The sequence below is a fragment of the Natator depressus genome, chromosome 25, assembly GCF_965152275.1.
Source record: "Natator depressus isolate rNatDep1 chromosome 25, rNatDep2.hap1, whole genome shotgun sequence".
NCBI classification, from domain to species: domain Eukaryota; kingdom Metazoa; phylum Chordata; order Testudines; family Cheloniidae; genus Natator; species Natator depressus.
Genome location: NC_134258.1, coordinates 3,146,491 through 3,164,535, shown reverse-complemented (window position 1 = coordinate 3,164,535; position 18,045 = coordinate 3,146,491). Strand labels below are relative to the sequence as shown.

The 18,045-nt window shown below is 46.7% G+C and overlaps 1 protein-coding gene across 1 annotated transcript in view; it reads left to right on the top strand.

The window, feature by feature from the left end:
• FBN3 (fibrillin 3) overlaps window positions 1-18,045 on the top strand; it is a 293,987-nt gene that overhangs the window by 47,558 nt on the left and 228,384 nt on the right. Inside the window, exons 3-4 of the mRNA XM_074939600.1 lie at window positions 2,910-2,992; window positions 12,495-12,593. Coding sequence (XP_074795701.1) covers window positions 2,910-2,992; window positions 12,495-12,593 — 182 coding nt within the window. The remainder of the gene's footprint in view (window positions 1-2,909; window positions 2,993-12,494; window positions 12,594-18,045) is intronic.

Sequence of the window (18,045 nt, the reverse complement as noted above, 5' to 3'; positions counted from 1 at the left end):
GGGGCAGGAACCCAGCACACTGCGGGAAGGGGTAGGAGAGCTGGCAGGACCAAGCTTCTGCCCCTTGCCTCTGCGGGAGGGGACGGGGAGTGGAGAAGAGCGGGCTGGGCCAGGCCGGATTTTTAATGGCACGCTGCTTGCTGCCGTGACCACAGCTTGCTGCCGTGCCATTAAAAATGGGCTCATGTGCCGTCTTTGGCACGCGTGCCATAGGTTGCCGACCCCTGGACTAGCTGATCACCGTGCTCCTTTCTGGCCTTATAATGTATGTCTCTGTGAACTATACAGTCTCAGGCTGTTCTTCCACATAAGGTCATATTGAGATGTAGCATCTTCAATACAGGCTTGTCATGTGCTTTTCATTCTTGCGTTGTCCCCATGCTCCACTGCTATTGACTTAGGGTGGATCCTGTGGAAGCATCCTCTGTGCTGCCCAAGTTCAAGGTCTGCAGTTGTGACTTGGGCAAGGTGGAGAAGTTTCCTGCATGCCTTCCCTTATCTCTGATACACCAGCCCGGTCCCATGTTAACACCTCAGCAGCTCTTGCGCAGAGGAATACTTGTCAGGGTTGTCTTAGCATCGTGTTCTCAGGATTCTTCACCTGACAGTGCCTGGTGTGCAGACGGGAAGTGGTTTGGTGTCTCATGTTTTCTGTCGGAGGTTTGCTTGGGAAGCTTGGGTTGTTCCATGTAGGCGTGAGAAGTGAATTGTCTAGCTAGGAATTAGTGAAGTGTAACAATGACACAACACTCTGGATAGTCCTTAGTAAAGTACATTCCAGGGCTGACGTCGTTATGTGGGCTCCAGGGGTCTTGCTTTGTTTGCTTCATGAAAATGAATAAAGCTTCAATTGGAATCAAAGGAAAACAAACAAACCCATGACCAGGGGAAATGGCTGCTTTGGTGAATGCTCAAGGGCTGAGGACACCTAGCTGAGTGCCTCAGGGACTCTCGAAGACTCTTTGGGGATTCCCTTATCTCCAGAAGTGCTCCACCGTGCCCCATCCCAGTCCCATCCTCTAGGTTCCATCATGCAGCCTCACAAAAGCATCACCCATTGAATCCCATTGCTCCTCACCCCTGCCGTTGTTGATTGCATCAACACTGCTAGTGCAGCCTCTCCTAGCAGGAAGATATGCAGGGAGAGAAGGAAGGGATCTAAGACTGACAGGCAACGTAAGGGAGGTCAGTGCTGCCCATAGGTACCCAATAACTCGGTAACAGACCACTGCAGTGAAATCAGGGAACCATTAAACATTTATAGAGAGAAACAAGCCTCAGAGTCCAAGTCTGATCTCCCCAGCAAGGGTATGAGTCAACAGGAATTCCAGTGGAGTCACGCTGGCGCGAGTGAGATCAGCACTGACCCCGTGTCCAGCGCTGCTGAGCTACATACATAAGGACCCTCTGTCCTGAAGAGAGTGGGGAGGGAATTTTTCAGTGAGACATTGTTTTGTCAGACAGTGCTGGTTAATTGAAATGAAAACTTTTCCCGGGAATGTATCAGTTTCAACAAAACTTTTGTTGGGAAGGTTTCTCAGGTCTAAGAGACGGAATTTCTGGTCAAAACCAGAAAGAGGGAGTGACCGCCACCCCAGAATAACCAATAGCTCAGGGGTCAGGATACTCATCTGGGATGAGGAAAACCCAGGTTTAAGTCCCTTCTCTGCTTGAATCAGACCAGGGACTTGAGTCTGTGTCTCATCCCCCATGAGTGACCTAATTACCTGGTTCTTCTTGCATGCTTTGTCTCTCTCTCTTGTGGTTTTCATTACAAGTTTTGAAAAGTCTCGTTTTAGTTCTGATGCAGAACAAATGTCAAAACCTCACAATTGTTTGCGAAAGGGAATTTTTGTTTTCTGGCCAGTTCTAGTGCAGAACATACAGTACCTCTGTTGTATAGCATAGTAAATATATCTAGGGGGGAAAGGTCGAGAGCTCATCTCAGTAACATAAGGCTGTTAAATCTATCTTAGATATTTATATGGCCCCCATTATTGAAGTATCGGAGTGCCTCACTGTCATTAATGTATTTACTTATCCCATAACCCCCCCATGAGGCAGGCAGTGCTACCTCCCCATTTTACAGAGGGCAATGTGAGACACAGAGACTAGGTGAATTGCCAAGACAGCACACAAAGTTTGTGGTGTGGTAGGGAATTCAACCCAGGACTCACATGTCCCAAACAAGTGCCCAGATCACTGGCTGATCTATTCTCTCTACACTACGATAGTGTTCTAACTAAAAAACAACAACCCAAGTATCAGAAGGCCAGGAAACAAGAGTTAAGGTTCAATGTACATATAAATCAATATTTGAGAGTCTGGAAATACACAGTTGCTGAGGCAGCTTGCAAGAGAACCATCAAGTGCCAGCTGATGCAACCATTTTGTGCACAGACAACTTCACACCTGGTACAAGTGGGAGGCCACAACTCATTTCACACAAACCATTGAACAGCCTTTGGACAGTAGTATCCCGGTCCCCAGTCTGGACCTGAAACCAGGAGACGGAAATGAAAAGTTCCATATACCACAACTCTGCAGCCTGAGCAGCCAGCCAACATGCCGTTTATCCTAAGTAACGGGCAGTGTGATGCACATGCCGTTTGGCTGTGCTCCTCCACAGGAGTGCAGGTACAGCTGTGTCCTATGGTATTTACTTTGTTGAAAGAGAGGTTAAAAGTTCATTGAGGTTTTATTAAAATAATGTGTGTTGATTCCCTTTAATGGGATTTATCTGTTGAGGCTGGTCTTGCCCTCCAGTGGAGGGAACATCAACTGGCAGTGAAATGCCATATCAAAGGCCATTAAAATGCTTTAACATAACAATAGAACTTTGTTGACTACTCCATCTGCAGAGAACGGAGAATAAAAATTATTCTAAATGTTTGTTTTCTAAATGACAGACCTAATGTTTGCGGCTCAAGGTTCCACTCTTACTGCTGCCCTGGATGGAAAACGCTGCCGGGAGGAAATCAGTGCATTGTTCGTGAGTATCGACTTCCCTTTTAATGACATCACAGGGCATCTCCCAGGGAACTAGCTACCTTGCAGTGATGAAATATACAATCCACCGTCTCAGCAGATGAAATGAACATTCCTAATTTATTTTAGCAGGAGTACTGAATGATGGAGTGTGTAGTCTCTGAAGGATGATTAAAGATGAGTGGTTATAATCTGCGTCATTTAATAGAAATAAGACATGGCTCTTAGACTCCTGCAGAATTGTCACTGTGGCCTTTAAATCGGACAGTTTGGATACCTGCTCTAGCACATTTGTCCCCAAAGGCGACTCCCAAGCAAGAAAAGTTAATTTAAAACTGCTTGCTGGAGGAAGACATTTTTATAAGAGACATTAACTAGGTGCCTAGATCTAAAGACACATTGTCACTACAAATTGTCTATGATCAGGGATTTACATCTTCCTTTGAATCATCTGGTACTAGTCACTGTCAGAGACAGGACACTGGACTAGGTAGATTAATTGATCTGGTATAGGAAACTCTATCTTCCTATTTAGACTTTCAATAAGCCCTTGACAAAGACCCTCGCCAGAAGCTAATAAGGAAACTAATCAGCAGAGCTGGTTGAAAACACTTTTTTTCTAGCAAAAATTTTAGAACAAGAAGTTTTCTTTCAAAATTTTTGAATTTTGAAAAGCTACAGAGTGACATATTTACAGTATTTCATTTTTCCTTTGTCCACTCTGCCATTTTGAATTATTTTTGGTTTTACAACACCAAAATAAAACAAAAATTTCAATTTGAAATTAAACAAAATGAACATTTTCATTTCGTTTATTTCATTATTTCCCACTGAGAAATGTCATCAGAAACAATTTTTATCAACAGAATCCCAGTTTCAATCAGTTCTATTAATTAGTCCTTGGACAGAAGACAAAGTTCTATTCTAGATCAAAAACCAGCTAAAAGACTGAAAACAAGGAGTATGAATTAATGGTCAATTTTCTTCATGGCAAAAATATAACAGTGCCAAAAGGGTCTGTACTAGGGCTGGTATTGTCTAAGGATATGGGGTGAATGGTAAGGTGGCAAAATGGGCCGATAACATACACTTTTTTAGGCTAGCGACAGCTAGGTGAAGACAGGAATTCCACAATGTTCCAGGTGCTGGTGATTTGGTAAGGGGCAGTCTTCCCCCAGAGTGAACACTGAATTGATATTGACTGAGGAAGCAGAGTAACTCTTCTGCAATAGAATGTCCCCATGGGGGAGTTAGACTGGCAGAGCCATCCCAGACTAACTGTGCTGATGGTCAGTCCGGTACCCTTCTGTCTCTGTGTTATGATACAGCCTACAATTACATGACCACACACTATTTCCCACCCCTGCTCTGGGGATGAATCAGGGTTGTGTAGCTCTGCCTCATTTGTTGCAGAAGTTGGAAGGTGTGTGGTAAAAGAGGCAGGGGGTGCAGGAAGAGAAAGGATGGTCTCAAGGATGGTCTCACGGTTAAGGCAGTCGAACGCTGCCCTGGAGAACTGGATTCTATCCCTGCATCTGTCGCAGAGTTCTGCCTGGTGCTGGGCAAGTCACTTCAACCAACATTTTTTCCTTATTGTGTGTTCCTCATTCTCTGGGTGCCTGACTTGGAACCATGGGATCTGATTTGCAGAAGTGCTGAGTGCTCCCAGCTGCACTTGGAGTCAATGGAAGCTGGGCTTCGGGCATATAAAATGCTAGGTAATGCTAAGCACGCTGAAAAATCAGGTCCAAATTGGTCTCCCAAAATTAATGGATACTTTTGACCTTAATCTCTCTGTGCATCAGTTCCCCATTTGTGAAATGGGGATAATCCCACCCCCTTCACCTCGCAGGGCTGCTGTGAAAATAAATCCATTAATACTGGTGAAGCGCTCCCTTACCATGGTGATAAGCACCATAGAAAAGCCCAGGAGGAAATTAATAATTCTCTATTCATAGCAGGGTTTTTATAGTCTGCTGCAAACAAGGCCTGGGGCTACATATTGACCAACGAGAATAAAACAAAATATTGAGTAGCTGTTCAATAAGTGAGCACCGTCCCTCCTGTGCGTGGAATGAGGCAGCGATCCTGCGGAAAACATAGTTGTGGTCATGTAATTAAAGACTGTACCTTGATGCCTACACAGAGGCTTGCACAGACAACCTTACATCTGGTATTTCCTAACTTTTAAGTGCTTGACTTTGCAATCTTAGTAATATTCTTTTAACATAGGTTTTGCATGTAGTTAATATGAATACTACTCACCAAAGACAAAGAGAAAACAAAGAGCCAAGATCACTCAAGAGTTAAAAATGAAGGAATGAGACTTCTCACGCAAGCATGGTTTGGGGAAAGTGGGATTAAAACAAACAAGAGAACCCACAATTCTCCTCACCACAGGAAATCCTGCTGATTAAAGTAGCTGTCCTGTGCTTCTGAAAAAACTCTGCTGATGATACCAGGAGCAGATTTAACGCTGCTTATATCACAGGGGTTAGGGAACTCCCAGCCAAATAGCGGCTTAATGGCATGTGAGGTTAGTGACACTCAGCACTGCCAGCCGATGCCCCACAGAGCTGTAACACATGCCATCTGGGTTCTTGATCCTTGGGAACTCTACATTGTCATTGTTTTTATAAAACACACAGAGATGAGAGCTTCTTTCTGGGCTCTAATCAATCTCTGCTTACACAGGTGAAACAATACTGCCAGAATGCTATTTGGCTTCCCTGATCTGAGGCGGGGGCAGAGCAGCACTCCCACAAAGGAGAGAGGGAAGGGGGTTGGGCATGGAAAACAATGGATAGAGCTCCACTTGACCCTGGTTAAGTCCCTGATATAGGCTCATCATATTGTGTTGGTAACACTCTTGACATTCCACTTGTATCTCTGGAGGATGTTAAATGGAAGCCAATGATGTTAGACATTTTAAAATCAGCAGATCAAGATAACTTCCTTCCAAGAGTTTTAAAAGAGCTGGCTGAGGAGCTCACTGGACTATTCATGCTGATTTTCAATATGTCTTAGAGCACTGGAAAGTTCCAGAAGGCTGGAAAAAAGCTAATGTTGTGCTAATTTTTAGAAAGGATAAACAGAATGACCTGGGTAATAATAGGTCTGCCTTGATCTGGGCAAGATGATGGAGCAGCTGATTTGGGACTCCATTAATAAAAAATTAAAGGAGGGTAATGTAATTAATGCCAATCAACATGGGTTTATGGAAAATAGAATCTGTCACACTAACTTGACACCTGTTTGGATGAGATTATAAATTTGGTTGATAATAGTGTTGATGTAATATACTTGGGCTTCTCTAAGACTTGGTACTGCACAACATTTTGCTTAGAAAGCTAGAATGATATAAAATTGACATAGCACACTTTAAATGGATTAAAAATTGGCCAACTGAGGTCTCAAAACTTAACTGTAAATGGGGAATTGTCACTGAGCAGGTGTATTTCCAGTGGGGTTCGGCAGGGTTCTTGGCCTTCCTCTATTTAACATTTCTAACAGTGACATGCAAGAAAACATAAAATCAGCACAGTTAAAGTTTCAGATGACACAAAAAGGGGAGAGGGGAAATACTGAAGAGAACAGGTCTCTGATACAGAGTGATGTGGATCACTTGGTAGTTTGGGAAGAAGCAAATAATACATATTTGAATACAGCTCAATGTAAATGTATCTCTCTAGGGACAAAGAATGGAGCCCATGCTTACAGGAGGGTGGACTCTATCTGGGGAAGCAGTGACTCTGAAAAAGATTTGGGGATTGTGATGGAAAATCAGCTGAACATGAGCTCCCAGTGCAACACTGTGACCAAGAAAACTAATGCCATCCCGAGATGCATAAAGAAGGGGAATCTCCAGTCTGAGAAGAGAGGTTCATTTACCTCTATGTTTGGCACTGGTGTCCATAATTCAAGAAGGATGCTGATAAATTGGAGAGGGTTCAGAGGAGAGCCACGAGAATGGCCAAAGGATTAGAAAACCTACTTTTTGGTGATAGACTCAGACAGCTCAGTCTATTACCTTAACAAAGGGAAGATTTCACGGGTGACGATCACAGTCTATAAGTATCTACAGGGGGAACAACTATTAAATAATGGGCTCTGCAGTCTAGCAGGGAAAAGTCTAACAGGAGCAAGGGCTGGAAGTTGAAGCTAAACAAATTCAGATGTAAATTTTTAACAGGGAGGGTACTTAACCACTGGAACAATTTACCAAGGGTCATGGTGGATTCTCCATCATTGACAATTTTAAAATCAAGACTGGATGTGTTTCTAAGGCTATGTCTACACTACGAAATTAGGTCGAATTTATAGAAGTCGGTTTTGTAGAAAGCGTTTTTATACAGTCGATTGTGTGTGTCCCCACACAAATGCTCTAAGTGCATTTAGTTGGCGGAGTGCGTCCACAGTACCGAGGCAATCGTCAACTTCCGGAGCGGTGCACTGTGGGTAGCTATCCCACAGTTCCCGCAGTCTCCACCGCCCATTTGAATTCTGGGTAGAAATCCCAGTGCCTGATGGGGGGAAAACATTGTCGCGGGTGGTTCTGGGTACATATCATCAGGTCCCACTTTCCTCCCTCCTTCCATGAAAGCAAGGGCAGACAATCGTTTTGCACCTTTTTTCCTGGGTTACCTGTGCAGACGCCATACCACGGCAAGCATGGAGCCCGCTCAGCTCACCATCACCGTATGTCTCCTGGGTGCTGGCAGACGCGGTACTGCATTGCTACACAGCAGCAGCTCATTGCCTTTTGGCAGCAGACGGTGCATTATGACTGGTAGCCATCGTTGTCGTACTCCTGGGTGCTCTTTAAGCCGACCTCGGTGAGGTCGGTCAGGGGTGCCTGGGCAGACATGGGAGTGACTCAGCCAGGTCATTTCCCTTTTTAAGTTTCGTCTCATGGAGATTCAGTCCTGCTGGCAGTCGTACTGCACCATCTTCTGGCGAGCACCCAGGAGATGACGATGGCTAGCAGTCGTACTGCACCATCTGCTGCCAGCCTAAGATGTATAAAGATAGATGAAGTGGATCAAAACAAGAAATAGACCAGATTTGTTTTGTATTCATTTGTATTCATTTTCTCCCCTCTCCCTCCCTCCCGCCGTGAAATCAATGGCCTGCTAAACCCAGGGTTTTGAGTTCTATCCTTGAGGGGGCTATTCTGTTTCTCCTTGATGCAAAGCCACCCCCTTTGTTGATTTTAATTCCCTGTAAGCCAACCCTGTAAGCCATGTCGTCAGTCGCCCCTCCCTCCGTCAGAGCAACGGCAGACAATCGTTCCGCACCTTTTTTTCAGCGCAGACTCCAAAACACTGGGAACATGGAGCCCGCTCAGATCACCACGGCAATTATGAGCACTATAAACACCGTGCGCATTATCCAGCAGGATATGCAGAACCATGACCTGCAACAAAAGTGAAACCAGGCGGTGACGGGAGTGATGAGGACATGGACATAGACTTCTCACAAAGTATGGGCCCCTGCAATGTGCACATCATGGTGTCAATTGGGCAGGTTCATGGCGTGGAACGCCAATTCTGGGCCCGGGAAACAAGCGCAGACTAGTGGGACCGCATAGTGTTGCAGGTCTGGGACAATTCCCAGTGGCTGTGAAACTTTCGCATGCGTAAGGGCACTTTCATGGAACTTTGTGACTTGCTTTCCCCTGCCCTGAAGTGCAAGAATACCAAGATGAGGGCAGCCCTCACAGTTGAGAAGCGAGTGATGATAGCCCTGTGGAAGCTTGCAACGCCAGACAGCTACCGGTCAGTCGGGAATCAATTTGGAGTGGGCAAATCTACTGTGGGGGCTGCTGTGATGAAAGTAGCCAACGCAATCGCTGAGCTGCTGATATCAAGGGTAGTGACTCTGGGAGATGTGCAGGTCATAGTGGATGGCTTTGCTGCAATGGGATTCCCTAACTGTGGTGGGGCGATAGATGGAACCCATATCCTTATCTTGGGACCGGAGCACCGTTTGCCTCTCTGGTTTTTTGGTAGGCTTGCCTGAGCGCCTTAATTTTCATGCGGCACTGCTGCGGGTCCCTGTTATAGCCTCTGTCCTTCATGCCATTGGAGATTTTTTCAAACGTTTTGGCATTTTGTTTTTTCGAATGGAGTTCTGCCAGCATGGATTCGTCTCCCCATACAGCGATCAGATCCCATACCTCCTGTTGGGTCCGTGCTGGAGCTGTTTGGCGATTCTGGGCCTGCATGGTTTCCTGTGCTGATGGGCTCTGCACGGTGACCTGTGCAGGTGAGCTCGCCACGCTGGCCAAACAGGAAATGAGATTCAAAAGTTCACGGCCCTTTTCCTGTCTACCTGGCCAGTGCATCTGAGTTGAGAGCTCTATCCAGAGCGGTAACAATGGAGCACTCTGGGATAGCTCCCGGAGGCCAATACCGTCAAATTGCATCCACAGTACCCCAAATTCGACCTGGCAAGGCCGATTTCAGCGCTAATCCCCTCGTCGGGGGTGGAGTAAAGAAATCAATTTTAAGAGCCCGTTAAGTCGAAAAAAAGGGCTTCGTCGTGTGGGTGGGTGCAGGGTTAAATCGAGATAACGCTGCTAAATTCGACCTAAACTCGTAGTGTAGACCAGGCCTAAATGATCTGCTCTAGGAGTTATTCTGGGACAGTTCTCTGGCCTGTGTGATACAAGAGTTCAAAGTAGATGATCATGATGATCCCTTCTGGCCTTGGCATTTATGATTCTATGACTCTATGATCCAACCCATGGGTCTCACAGAAGAAGGAGGTATCAGTTACACAGACATGCTCCTCCACCCCCCAGGGTTCTGAAGTTTTCATAGGAAAGACAGAAATCTTGACAATACTTTTAAACTTGGCCCAAGGCAAATTGTCACCACAATAGCCTTTGACAAACAGCTGAAACCAGCAGAACTGGTGATGTGTGTGTCTTCAGTCCCAACTATCACTGGGAGGGGGGAATTATGCGAGGACAAGACTTGGGAGGGTTAGGTCCAAAGGAAACATCATGTCCCCTCACCCCTTGGTCTGAGTGTGTCCCTCATGCAACCTTTCCAGCTGCTGTTCTGCTCAGGCTGGTGTTCCCATGTGCTGCTCAGCAATTTCCAGCAGCGATGGAAGCTTTAATCTTCTTTAAAGGAATATTAATCCTCACTGTGAGCAGGTTCACATTAGGGTTGCCAGGTTTTCGACTGGAATGCCTGGTTGAAAAGGGACCCTGGCTGCCCCCGTCAGCACTGTTGACCGAGCTGTTAAAAGTCCAATTGGAAGCACAGTGGGGCCTGGGGCTAAGGCAGGCTCCCTGCCTGCCCTGGCTCTGCGCGGCTCCCAAAAGCGGCCGCCAGGTCCTTGTGGTCCCTACAAGGCGGCCAGGGAGGCTCTGTGCGCTGCCCCCACCTCGAGGGCTGGCTCTGCAGCTCCCATTGGCCGGAAACCACGACCAGTGGAAGCTGCAGGGGCAGTGCCTATGAGGGCAAGGGCAACACGTGGACCCTCCCTGGCTGCCCATGAGCCATGGGGCCGCAAAGACCTGCTGGCCACTTCCTGGGAGCCGCGGTAAGTGTCACCGGGACCCCGCACCCTGAACCCTTTCCCTCACCCCAACTCTCTGCCCCAGCCTGGAGTCCCCTCCTGCTCCCAAACTCCCTCCCGGAGCCTTCACCCTGCACCCCCCCCCACCCATACCCCAACCTCCTGCTTCAGCCCTGAGCCTCCTTCCACCTCCCAAGTCCCTAATCATAGAATCATAGAATATCAGGGTTGGAAGGGACATCAGGAGGTCATCTAGTCCAACCCCCTGCTCAAAGCAGGACCAATCCCCAATCAAATCATCCCAGCCAGGGCTTTGTCAAGCCTGACCTTAAAAACTTCCAAGGAAGGAGATTCTACCACCTCCCTAGGTAACCCATTCCAGTGTTTCACCACCCTCCTAGTGAAAAAGTTTTTCCTAATATCCAACCTAAACCTCCCCCGCTGCAACTTGAGACCATTACTCCTTGTCCTGTCCTCTTCTACCACTGAGAATAGTCTAGAACCATCCTCTCTGGAACCACCTTTCAGGTAGTTGAAAGCAGCTATCAAATCCCCCCTCATTCTTCTCTTCTGCAGACTAAACAATCCCAGTTCCCTCAGCCTCTCCTCATAAGTCATGTGTTCCAGACCCCTAATCATTTTTGTTGCCCTTCGCTGGACTCTCTCCAATTTTTCCACATCCTTCTTGTAGTGTGGGGCCCAAAACTGGACACAGTACTCCAGATGAGGCCTCACCAATGTCGAATAGAGGGGAACGATCACGTCCCTCGATCTGCTCGCTATGCCCCTACTTATACATCCCAAAATGCCATTGGCCTTCTTGGCAACAAGGGCACACTGCTGACTCATATCCAGCTTCTCGTCCACTGTCACCCCTGGGTCCTTTTCCGCAGAACTGCTGCCTAGCCATTCGGTCCCTAGTCTGTAGCTGTGCATTGGGTTCTTCCGTCCTAAGTGCAGGACCCTGCGCTTATCCTTATTGAACCTCATCAGGTTTCTTTTGGCCCAATCCTCCAATTTGTCTAGGTCCTTCTGTATCCTATCCCTCCCCTCCAGCATATCTACCACTCCTCCCAGTTTAGTATCATCCGCAAATTTGCTGAGAGTGCAATCCACACCATCCTCCAGATCATTTATGAAGATATTGAACAAAACGGGCCCCAGGACCGACCCCTGGGGCACTCCACTTGACACCGGCTGCCAACTAGACATGGAGCCATTGATCACTACCCGTTGAGCCCGACAATCTAGCCAACTTTCTACCCACCTTATAGTGCATTCATCCAGCCCATACTTCCTTAACTTGCTGACAAGAATACTGTGGGAGACCGTGTCAAAAGCTTTGCTAAAGTCAAGAAACAATACATCCACTGCTTTCCCTTCATCCACAGAACCAGTAATCTCATCATAGAAGGTGATTAGATTAGTCAGGCATGACCTACCCTTGGTGAATCCATGCTGACTGTTCCTGATCACTTTCCTCTCGTGTAAGTGCTAATCCCCGGCCCCACCTGGGAGCTTGCACCACAACCGGAGCTCTCACCCCCCCTTCTGCACGCCAACCCCCTGCCCAATCCCGGTGAAATTGAGTGAGGGTGAGGGAGAGCAAGCAGCGGAGGGAGGGGGGATGGAGTGAGAGGGGGTGGGGCCCCAGAGAAGGGGCATGGCAGGGACGGGGCCTTAGGGAAGGGGCGGGTCAGGGGTGTTTGGTTTTGTGCGCTTAGAAAATTGGCAACCCTAGTTCATGCTGTAGCACCAATAGCCCAGATACCACAGGTCAGGCCTTTGCTGGAAGCTAAGGACGTTGGATGTGTTTCTAGGGATTTGGGAAGCAGGTCTCTGGCCTGTGTTATGCAGGAGGTCAGACTAGATGCTCACAGAGGGCCTTCCTGGCCTTGGAATCTCTGAAAGCAGGACATATGTGCATGGCACCGCATGGCAACACTGTTCACTTTCTTCTTGTCTCTCTCCAGCAATTTGCCGGAACTCTTGTGGCGATGGGTTTTGTTCACGGCCGAATATGTGCACGTGCTCCAATGGGCAGCTGTCCCCCAACTGTGGCTCTGGTGGAGGTAAGAGAATATCAGATGATTGCCAGTCCCTCCCTGATGCTGACTGGCTATATCCAAGAGCACCCAACCAGACCGGGGGGCAGTCCTCCTTAAGCTGCCCTGAAATAGTTTGTGTTCCTGGGAGCCAGCAGTTCTGGGTAGATCTGTGCAAAACTTGTTGAATGAAATTTTTTTCCAGAGAAAAATGCAGATTTGGTATCACCAAATTATTTTGCGAAATTTGTGAGATTTTACCCTATTGTTTTGATAAAAAAAAACCCTAAAAAAAGTCCTCAAAATCAAAACATTTCATTTTTTTAAACAAAATGTTTTGATTTTTCAATTTGAAATGACTTTTTGTTTCAAAATTTCCTTAAATTTAACATTTTTAAAATAAAAAACTTTAAAAAATGCTCACCTCTAAATGATTTAGTTGGGGATTGGTCCTGCTTTGAGCCGGGGGTTGGACTAGATGACCTCCTGAGGTCCCTTCCAACCCTGATACTCTATGATTCTATGAAACGTTTCTCTTTGGGTTGAACACAATGTTTTGTTTGACCCACAATGAATTTTTAAAAACTTTAGATTAATCAAAAATGTCTAAAAACTTTAGTTTCAGTTCAACCTGAGACTATTTCTACCTCCCTATTTTTTGGAATGACCAGTGAACTGAAAAAAACATTATTTGCCCTGTTCTAGTTCTGGTCTAAACGTAACAGGAATTGCAAAGCTCATAAACCCCAGCTGTGTTCTCACTGAAGGGCTCCTTGCTGTCCCTCTGTGCTGAAAGAAAATTAATTACTTTGTAATTTCTGCAACAGTCCAGTGAGCCACCTTGGCATAGTCAATTCCAGCAGGGCACCTCTCAGAGCCAGTTCTTACTGTGACAAAGCATTCATGACATGGTTTGCCAAAAAGTCCATCTACTGCTGACTGTTCCTGGTGATTAAACTCTTTGTTAACCATGTTTATGTAGGATATAAAAGTGCTGTCTATCTAAAGCAAGCGCTAAAAGGATTTGCTTAGGGCATGATTTGGGTGTCAGAAAGAAATGTCCAGCTGTTTCGGGTTGGCTCAGATGACATCCAATCGTCATACACTGGGGAGTCAGGAATTCCAAAAATGCATCACCTTTCCCCCTTCCTTGCTCTCTGACCCCTGTGACCAATGCGAACTCTCGGGAGCCCCAAATCCTCCACACAGTAAACTAACTGCACACTCAATGGCACTTAAACAAGAACACTGAGAATTATTAAAAATAGAAAAGGCAAAAAGGTATTGGCTTAGCACTGTGGGCCCCTACGAACCTGCGTGAGGAGAGGAGCCGGGGAAAAGAAGGGGACCATGAAGCCTTCTCTTTAATGCCACAGCTATTTCTTAATGCACACAGATTGCTCTCTGATTCCATGTGTAGTCCTCCCCACAATGAGCCAGGAGCCAGAGAAACACTAAACTGCACAGTGTTCCCAGCAGACCTGTACAAAGGACTAAACTGTGGAGAACTGGGCAGCTCAGACATCTGAAACAAACAGCACCACTCAGATAGCCAGAAAGCAGAGAGCTCTCAGGGGTCACTATATTACCATGTGCTCATGATCATCTCTGCCAGACGTATTCAGGGTTTCTGGAAATGACTGACACTACAGCCATTCACCTACACCGCAGCTAGTGACCCTCTGCACAGCACATTCTTCCCTTCTCACAGTCTGAACAAGGGGGCTAGAGGACCCATTGAGTGGGAAACACCACTCCTCCAGGCCCCAGGGGCCAGCTTTGGGTTGCATTGCCAGGACCTTGGCATCTGCTGCAGGAGGCATGCCAGCACATGCTGGTCTGGCTTGGCTGCTTTGTTATGTTAATCATTTGTGGTTGCTGGCTGGTGGTGGAAAATGAGCTCCCTGTGGGTTATCTCTTTCCACTCTGCAGCTCATCTCATGATATGTGCACACATGAAAGGGAGGGGAATTGGGTGCAGCAGGAATCTGCATGAAAGCTGGTGATTCTGTCTCCTGAGATGGCAGGGGCAGGATTGCTTTGCCATCTCCTCAGTAGAATTAGATACATTTGCCAAAACTTCCACAAATACAAACATAGCATCTGCAAAGTTGGCTTCTCTATCCAGTGCCACACGTATGTCGTGTTATTCTTTATCCCAGCTTTCCTGGAAATGCCAGTTCTGCTCTCAGTTCCTCCTGTGGAACTGCCCTTGCTGTTCTATGGGAGTAACTGTGGGTCAAAACTGCCTCATAGTGTAGAAATGCATCTTCACCCTCTTCTCCCCTTTTTCAGGCAGCCACAGCAAGAAAGGCTCCAGCTGGTTCAGATGGCACGTCTGCAGCCAGCTCTCTTTCAGCCTCCGGGTGTTCGTCTTTTTCTTTGCCTTTTGGTTTTTGACCCTTTAGGAACCATAAAAAGAAAAGGAGTACTTGTGGCACCTTAGAGACTGACAAATTTATTAGAGCATAAGCTTTCGTGAGCTACAGCTCACTTCATTGGATGCATTCAGTGGAAAATACAGTGGGGAGATTTATATACATTGAGAACATGAAACAATGGGTGTTACCATACACACTGTAATGAGAGTGATCAGGTAAGGTGAGCTATTACCAGCAGGAGAGCGGGGGGGTGGGGGGGGGGGAAGAACCTTTTGTAGTGATAATCAAGGTGGGCCATTTCCAGCAGTTGACAAGAACATCTGAGGAACAGTGAGGGCGGGGCAGAATAAACATGGGGAAATAGTTTTACTTTGTGTAATGAGCCATCCACTCCCAGTCTCTCTTCAAGCCTAAGTTAATTGTATCCAGTTTGCAAATTAATTCCAATTCAGCACTCTCTCCTTGCAGTCTGTTTTTGAAGTTTTTTTGTTGAAGAATTGCCACTTTTAGGTCTGTAATCGAGTGACCAAAGAGACTGAAGTGTTCTCCGACTGGTATTTGAATGTTATAATTCTTGACGTCTGATTTGTGTCCATTTATTCTTTTAGGTAGAGACTGTCCAGTTTGACCAATGTACATGGCAGAGGGGCATTGCTGGTACATGATGGCATAGATCACATTGGTGGATGTGCAGGTGAACGAGCCTCTGATAGTGTGGCTGATGTGATTAGGCCGTATGATGGTGTCCCCTGAACAGATGTGTGGACACAGTTGGCAACGGGCTTTGTTGCAAGGATAGGTTCCTGGGTTAGTGGTTTTGTTGTGTAGTGTGTGGTTGCTGGTGACTATTTGCTTCAGGTTGGGGGGCTGTCTGTAAGCAAGGACTGGCCTGTCTCCCAAGATCTGTGAGAGTGATGGGTCGTTCTTCAGGATAGGTTGTAGAACTTTGATGATGCATTGGAGAGGTTTTAGTTGGGGGCTAAAGGTGATGGCTAGTGGCGTTCTGTTATTTTCTTTGTTGGGCCTGTCCTGTAGTAGGTGACTTCTGGGTACTCCTCTGGCTCTGTCAATCTGTTTCTTCACTTCAACAGGTGGGTATTCTAGTTGTAAGAATGCTTGATAGAATTCTTGTAGGTGTTTGTCTCTGTCTGAGGGGTTGGAGCAAATGTGGTTGTATTGAAGAGCTTGGCTGTAGACAGTGGATCATGTGGTGTGGTCTGGATGAAAGCTGGAGGCATGTAGGTAGGAATAGCGGTCAGTAGGTTTCCGGTATAGGGTGGTGTTTATGTGACCATCACTTATTAGCACCGTAGTGTCCAGGAAGTGGTTCTCTTGTGGACTGGTCCAGGCTGAGGCTGATGGTGGGATGGAAATTGTTGAAATCATGGTGGAATTCCTCAAGTGCTTCTTTTCCATGGGTCCAGATGATGAAGATGTCATCAATATAGCGCAAGTAGAGTAGGGGCATTAGGGCACGAGAGCTGAGGAAGCTTTGTCTAAGTCAGCCACAAAAATGTTGGCATACTGTGGGGCCATGCGGATACCCATAGCAGTGCCGCTGATTTATACATTGTCCCCAAATGTGAAATAGTTGTGGGTGAGGACAAAGTCATAAAGTTCAGCCACCAGGTTTGCCGTGACATTATCGGGGATACTGTTCCTGATGGCTTGTAGTCCATCTTTATGTGGAATGTCGGTGTAGAAGGCTTCCACATCCATAGTGGCCAGGATGGTGTTATCAGGAAGATCACCGATGGATTATAGTTTCCTCAGGAAGCCAGTGGTGTCTCGAAGATAGTTGGGAGTGCTGGTAGCATAGGGCCTGAGGAGGGAGTCTACATAGCCAGACAATCCTGCTGTCAGGGTACCAATGCCTGAGATGATGGGGTGTCCAGGATTTCCAGGTTTATGGATCTTGGGTAGCAGATAGAATACGCCTGGTCGGGGTTCTAGGGGTGTGTCTGTGCAGATTTGTTCTTGTGCTTTTTCAGGGAGTTTCTTGAGCAAATGCTGTAGTTTCTTTTGGTAACCCTCAGTGGGATCAGAGGGTAATGGCTCGTAGAAAGTGGTGTTGGAGAGCTGGCTAGCAGCCTCTTGTTCATATTCTGACCTATTCATGATGACGACAGCACCTTCTTTGTCAGCCTTTTTGATTATGATGTCAGAGTTGTTTCTGAGGCTGTGGATGGCATTGTGTTCTGCACGGCTGAGGTTATGGGGCAAGTGATGCTGCTTTTCCACAATTTCAGCCCGTGCACGTCGGCGGAAGCACTCTATGTAGAAGTCCAGCCTGTTGTTTCGACCTTCAGGAGGAGTCCACCCAGAATCCTTCTTTTTGTAGTCTTGGTAGGAAGGTCTCTGTGGGTTAGTATGTAGTGCAGAGGTGTATTGGAAATATTCCCTGAGTCGGAGACGTCGAAAATAGGATTCTAGGTCACACCATGTTTTCCAGCTTTTCTCTGCAACCATGAGGGACAACAAATGTAGTTTAAAAACAGCCAAGAGTTTCATATAATTATCTGACTCCAGGACCTGGGGCTTTAAGAAAAACCCCAAATACAATGTGATTTACAATAACATCCCGAGCATCAGCAGTGGTAGCTCTATGGGTCCCAGACAGACACTCCAATATTTAAAGTGTAGTCACTTTCAGGAATGAATATTGCAGAACTCAAGCTGTGTGTGCCCTGGTACTTTCACAAGTGCTGCACTGGCTGCTTAAGAGCATTGCACCTAACGCTGCTTTGCATGTCTAGATGTCTGTTATTCATGGGTCTCAAAGCCTTTTCCAAACACTCGTCCATTCGGCCTCCCCACACTCCCAGATGGTGGCTACATTATTAGACCCACCTTACATGCTGGGGAACTCAGCTGGAGAGAGAGAGAGAGAGAGGGAGAGACTTGCTCCAAGTCATACAGTGACACACTGGCAAAGCTAGGACTAGAACCCAGGAATCTTGGCTTCCCAGTCCTCTGCTCAAACCACTAGACCTCATAGAATCATAGAACATCAGGGTTGGAAGGGACCTCAGGAGGTCATCTAGTCCAACCCCCTGCTCAAAGCAGGACCAATCCCCAACTAAATCATCCCAGCCAGG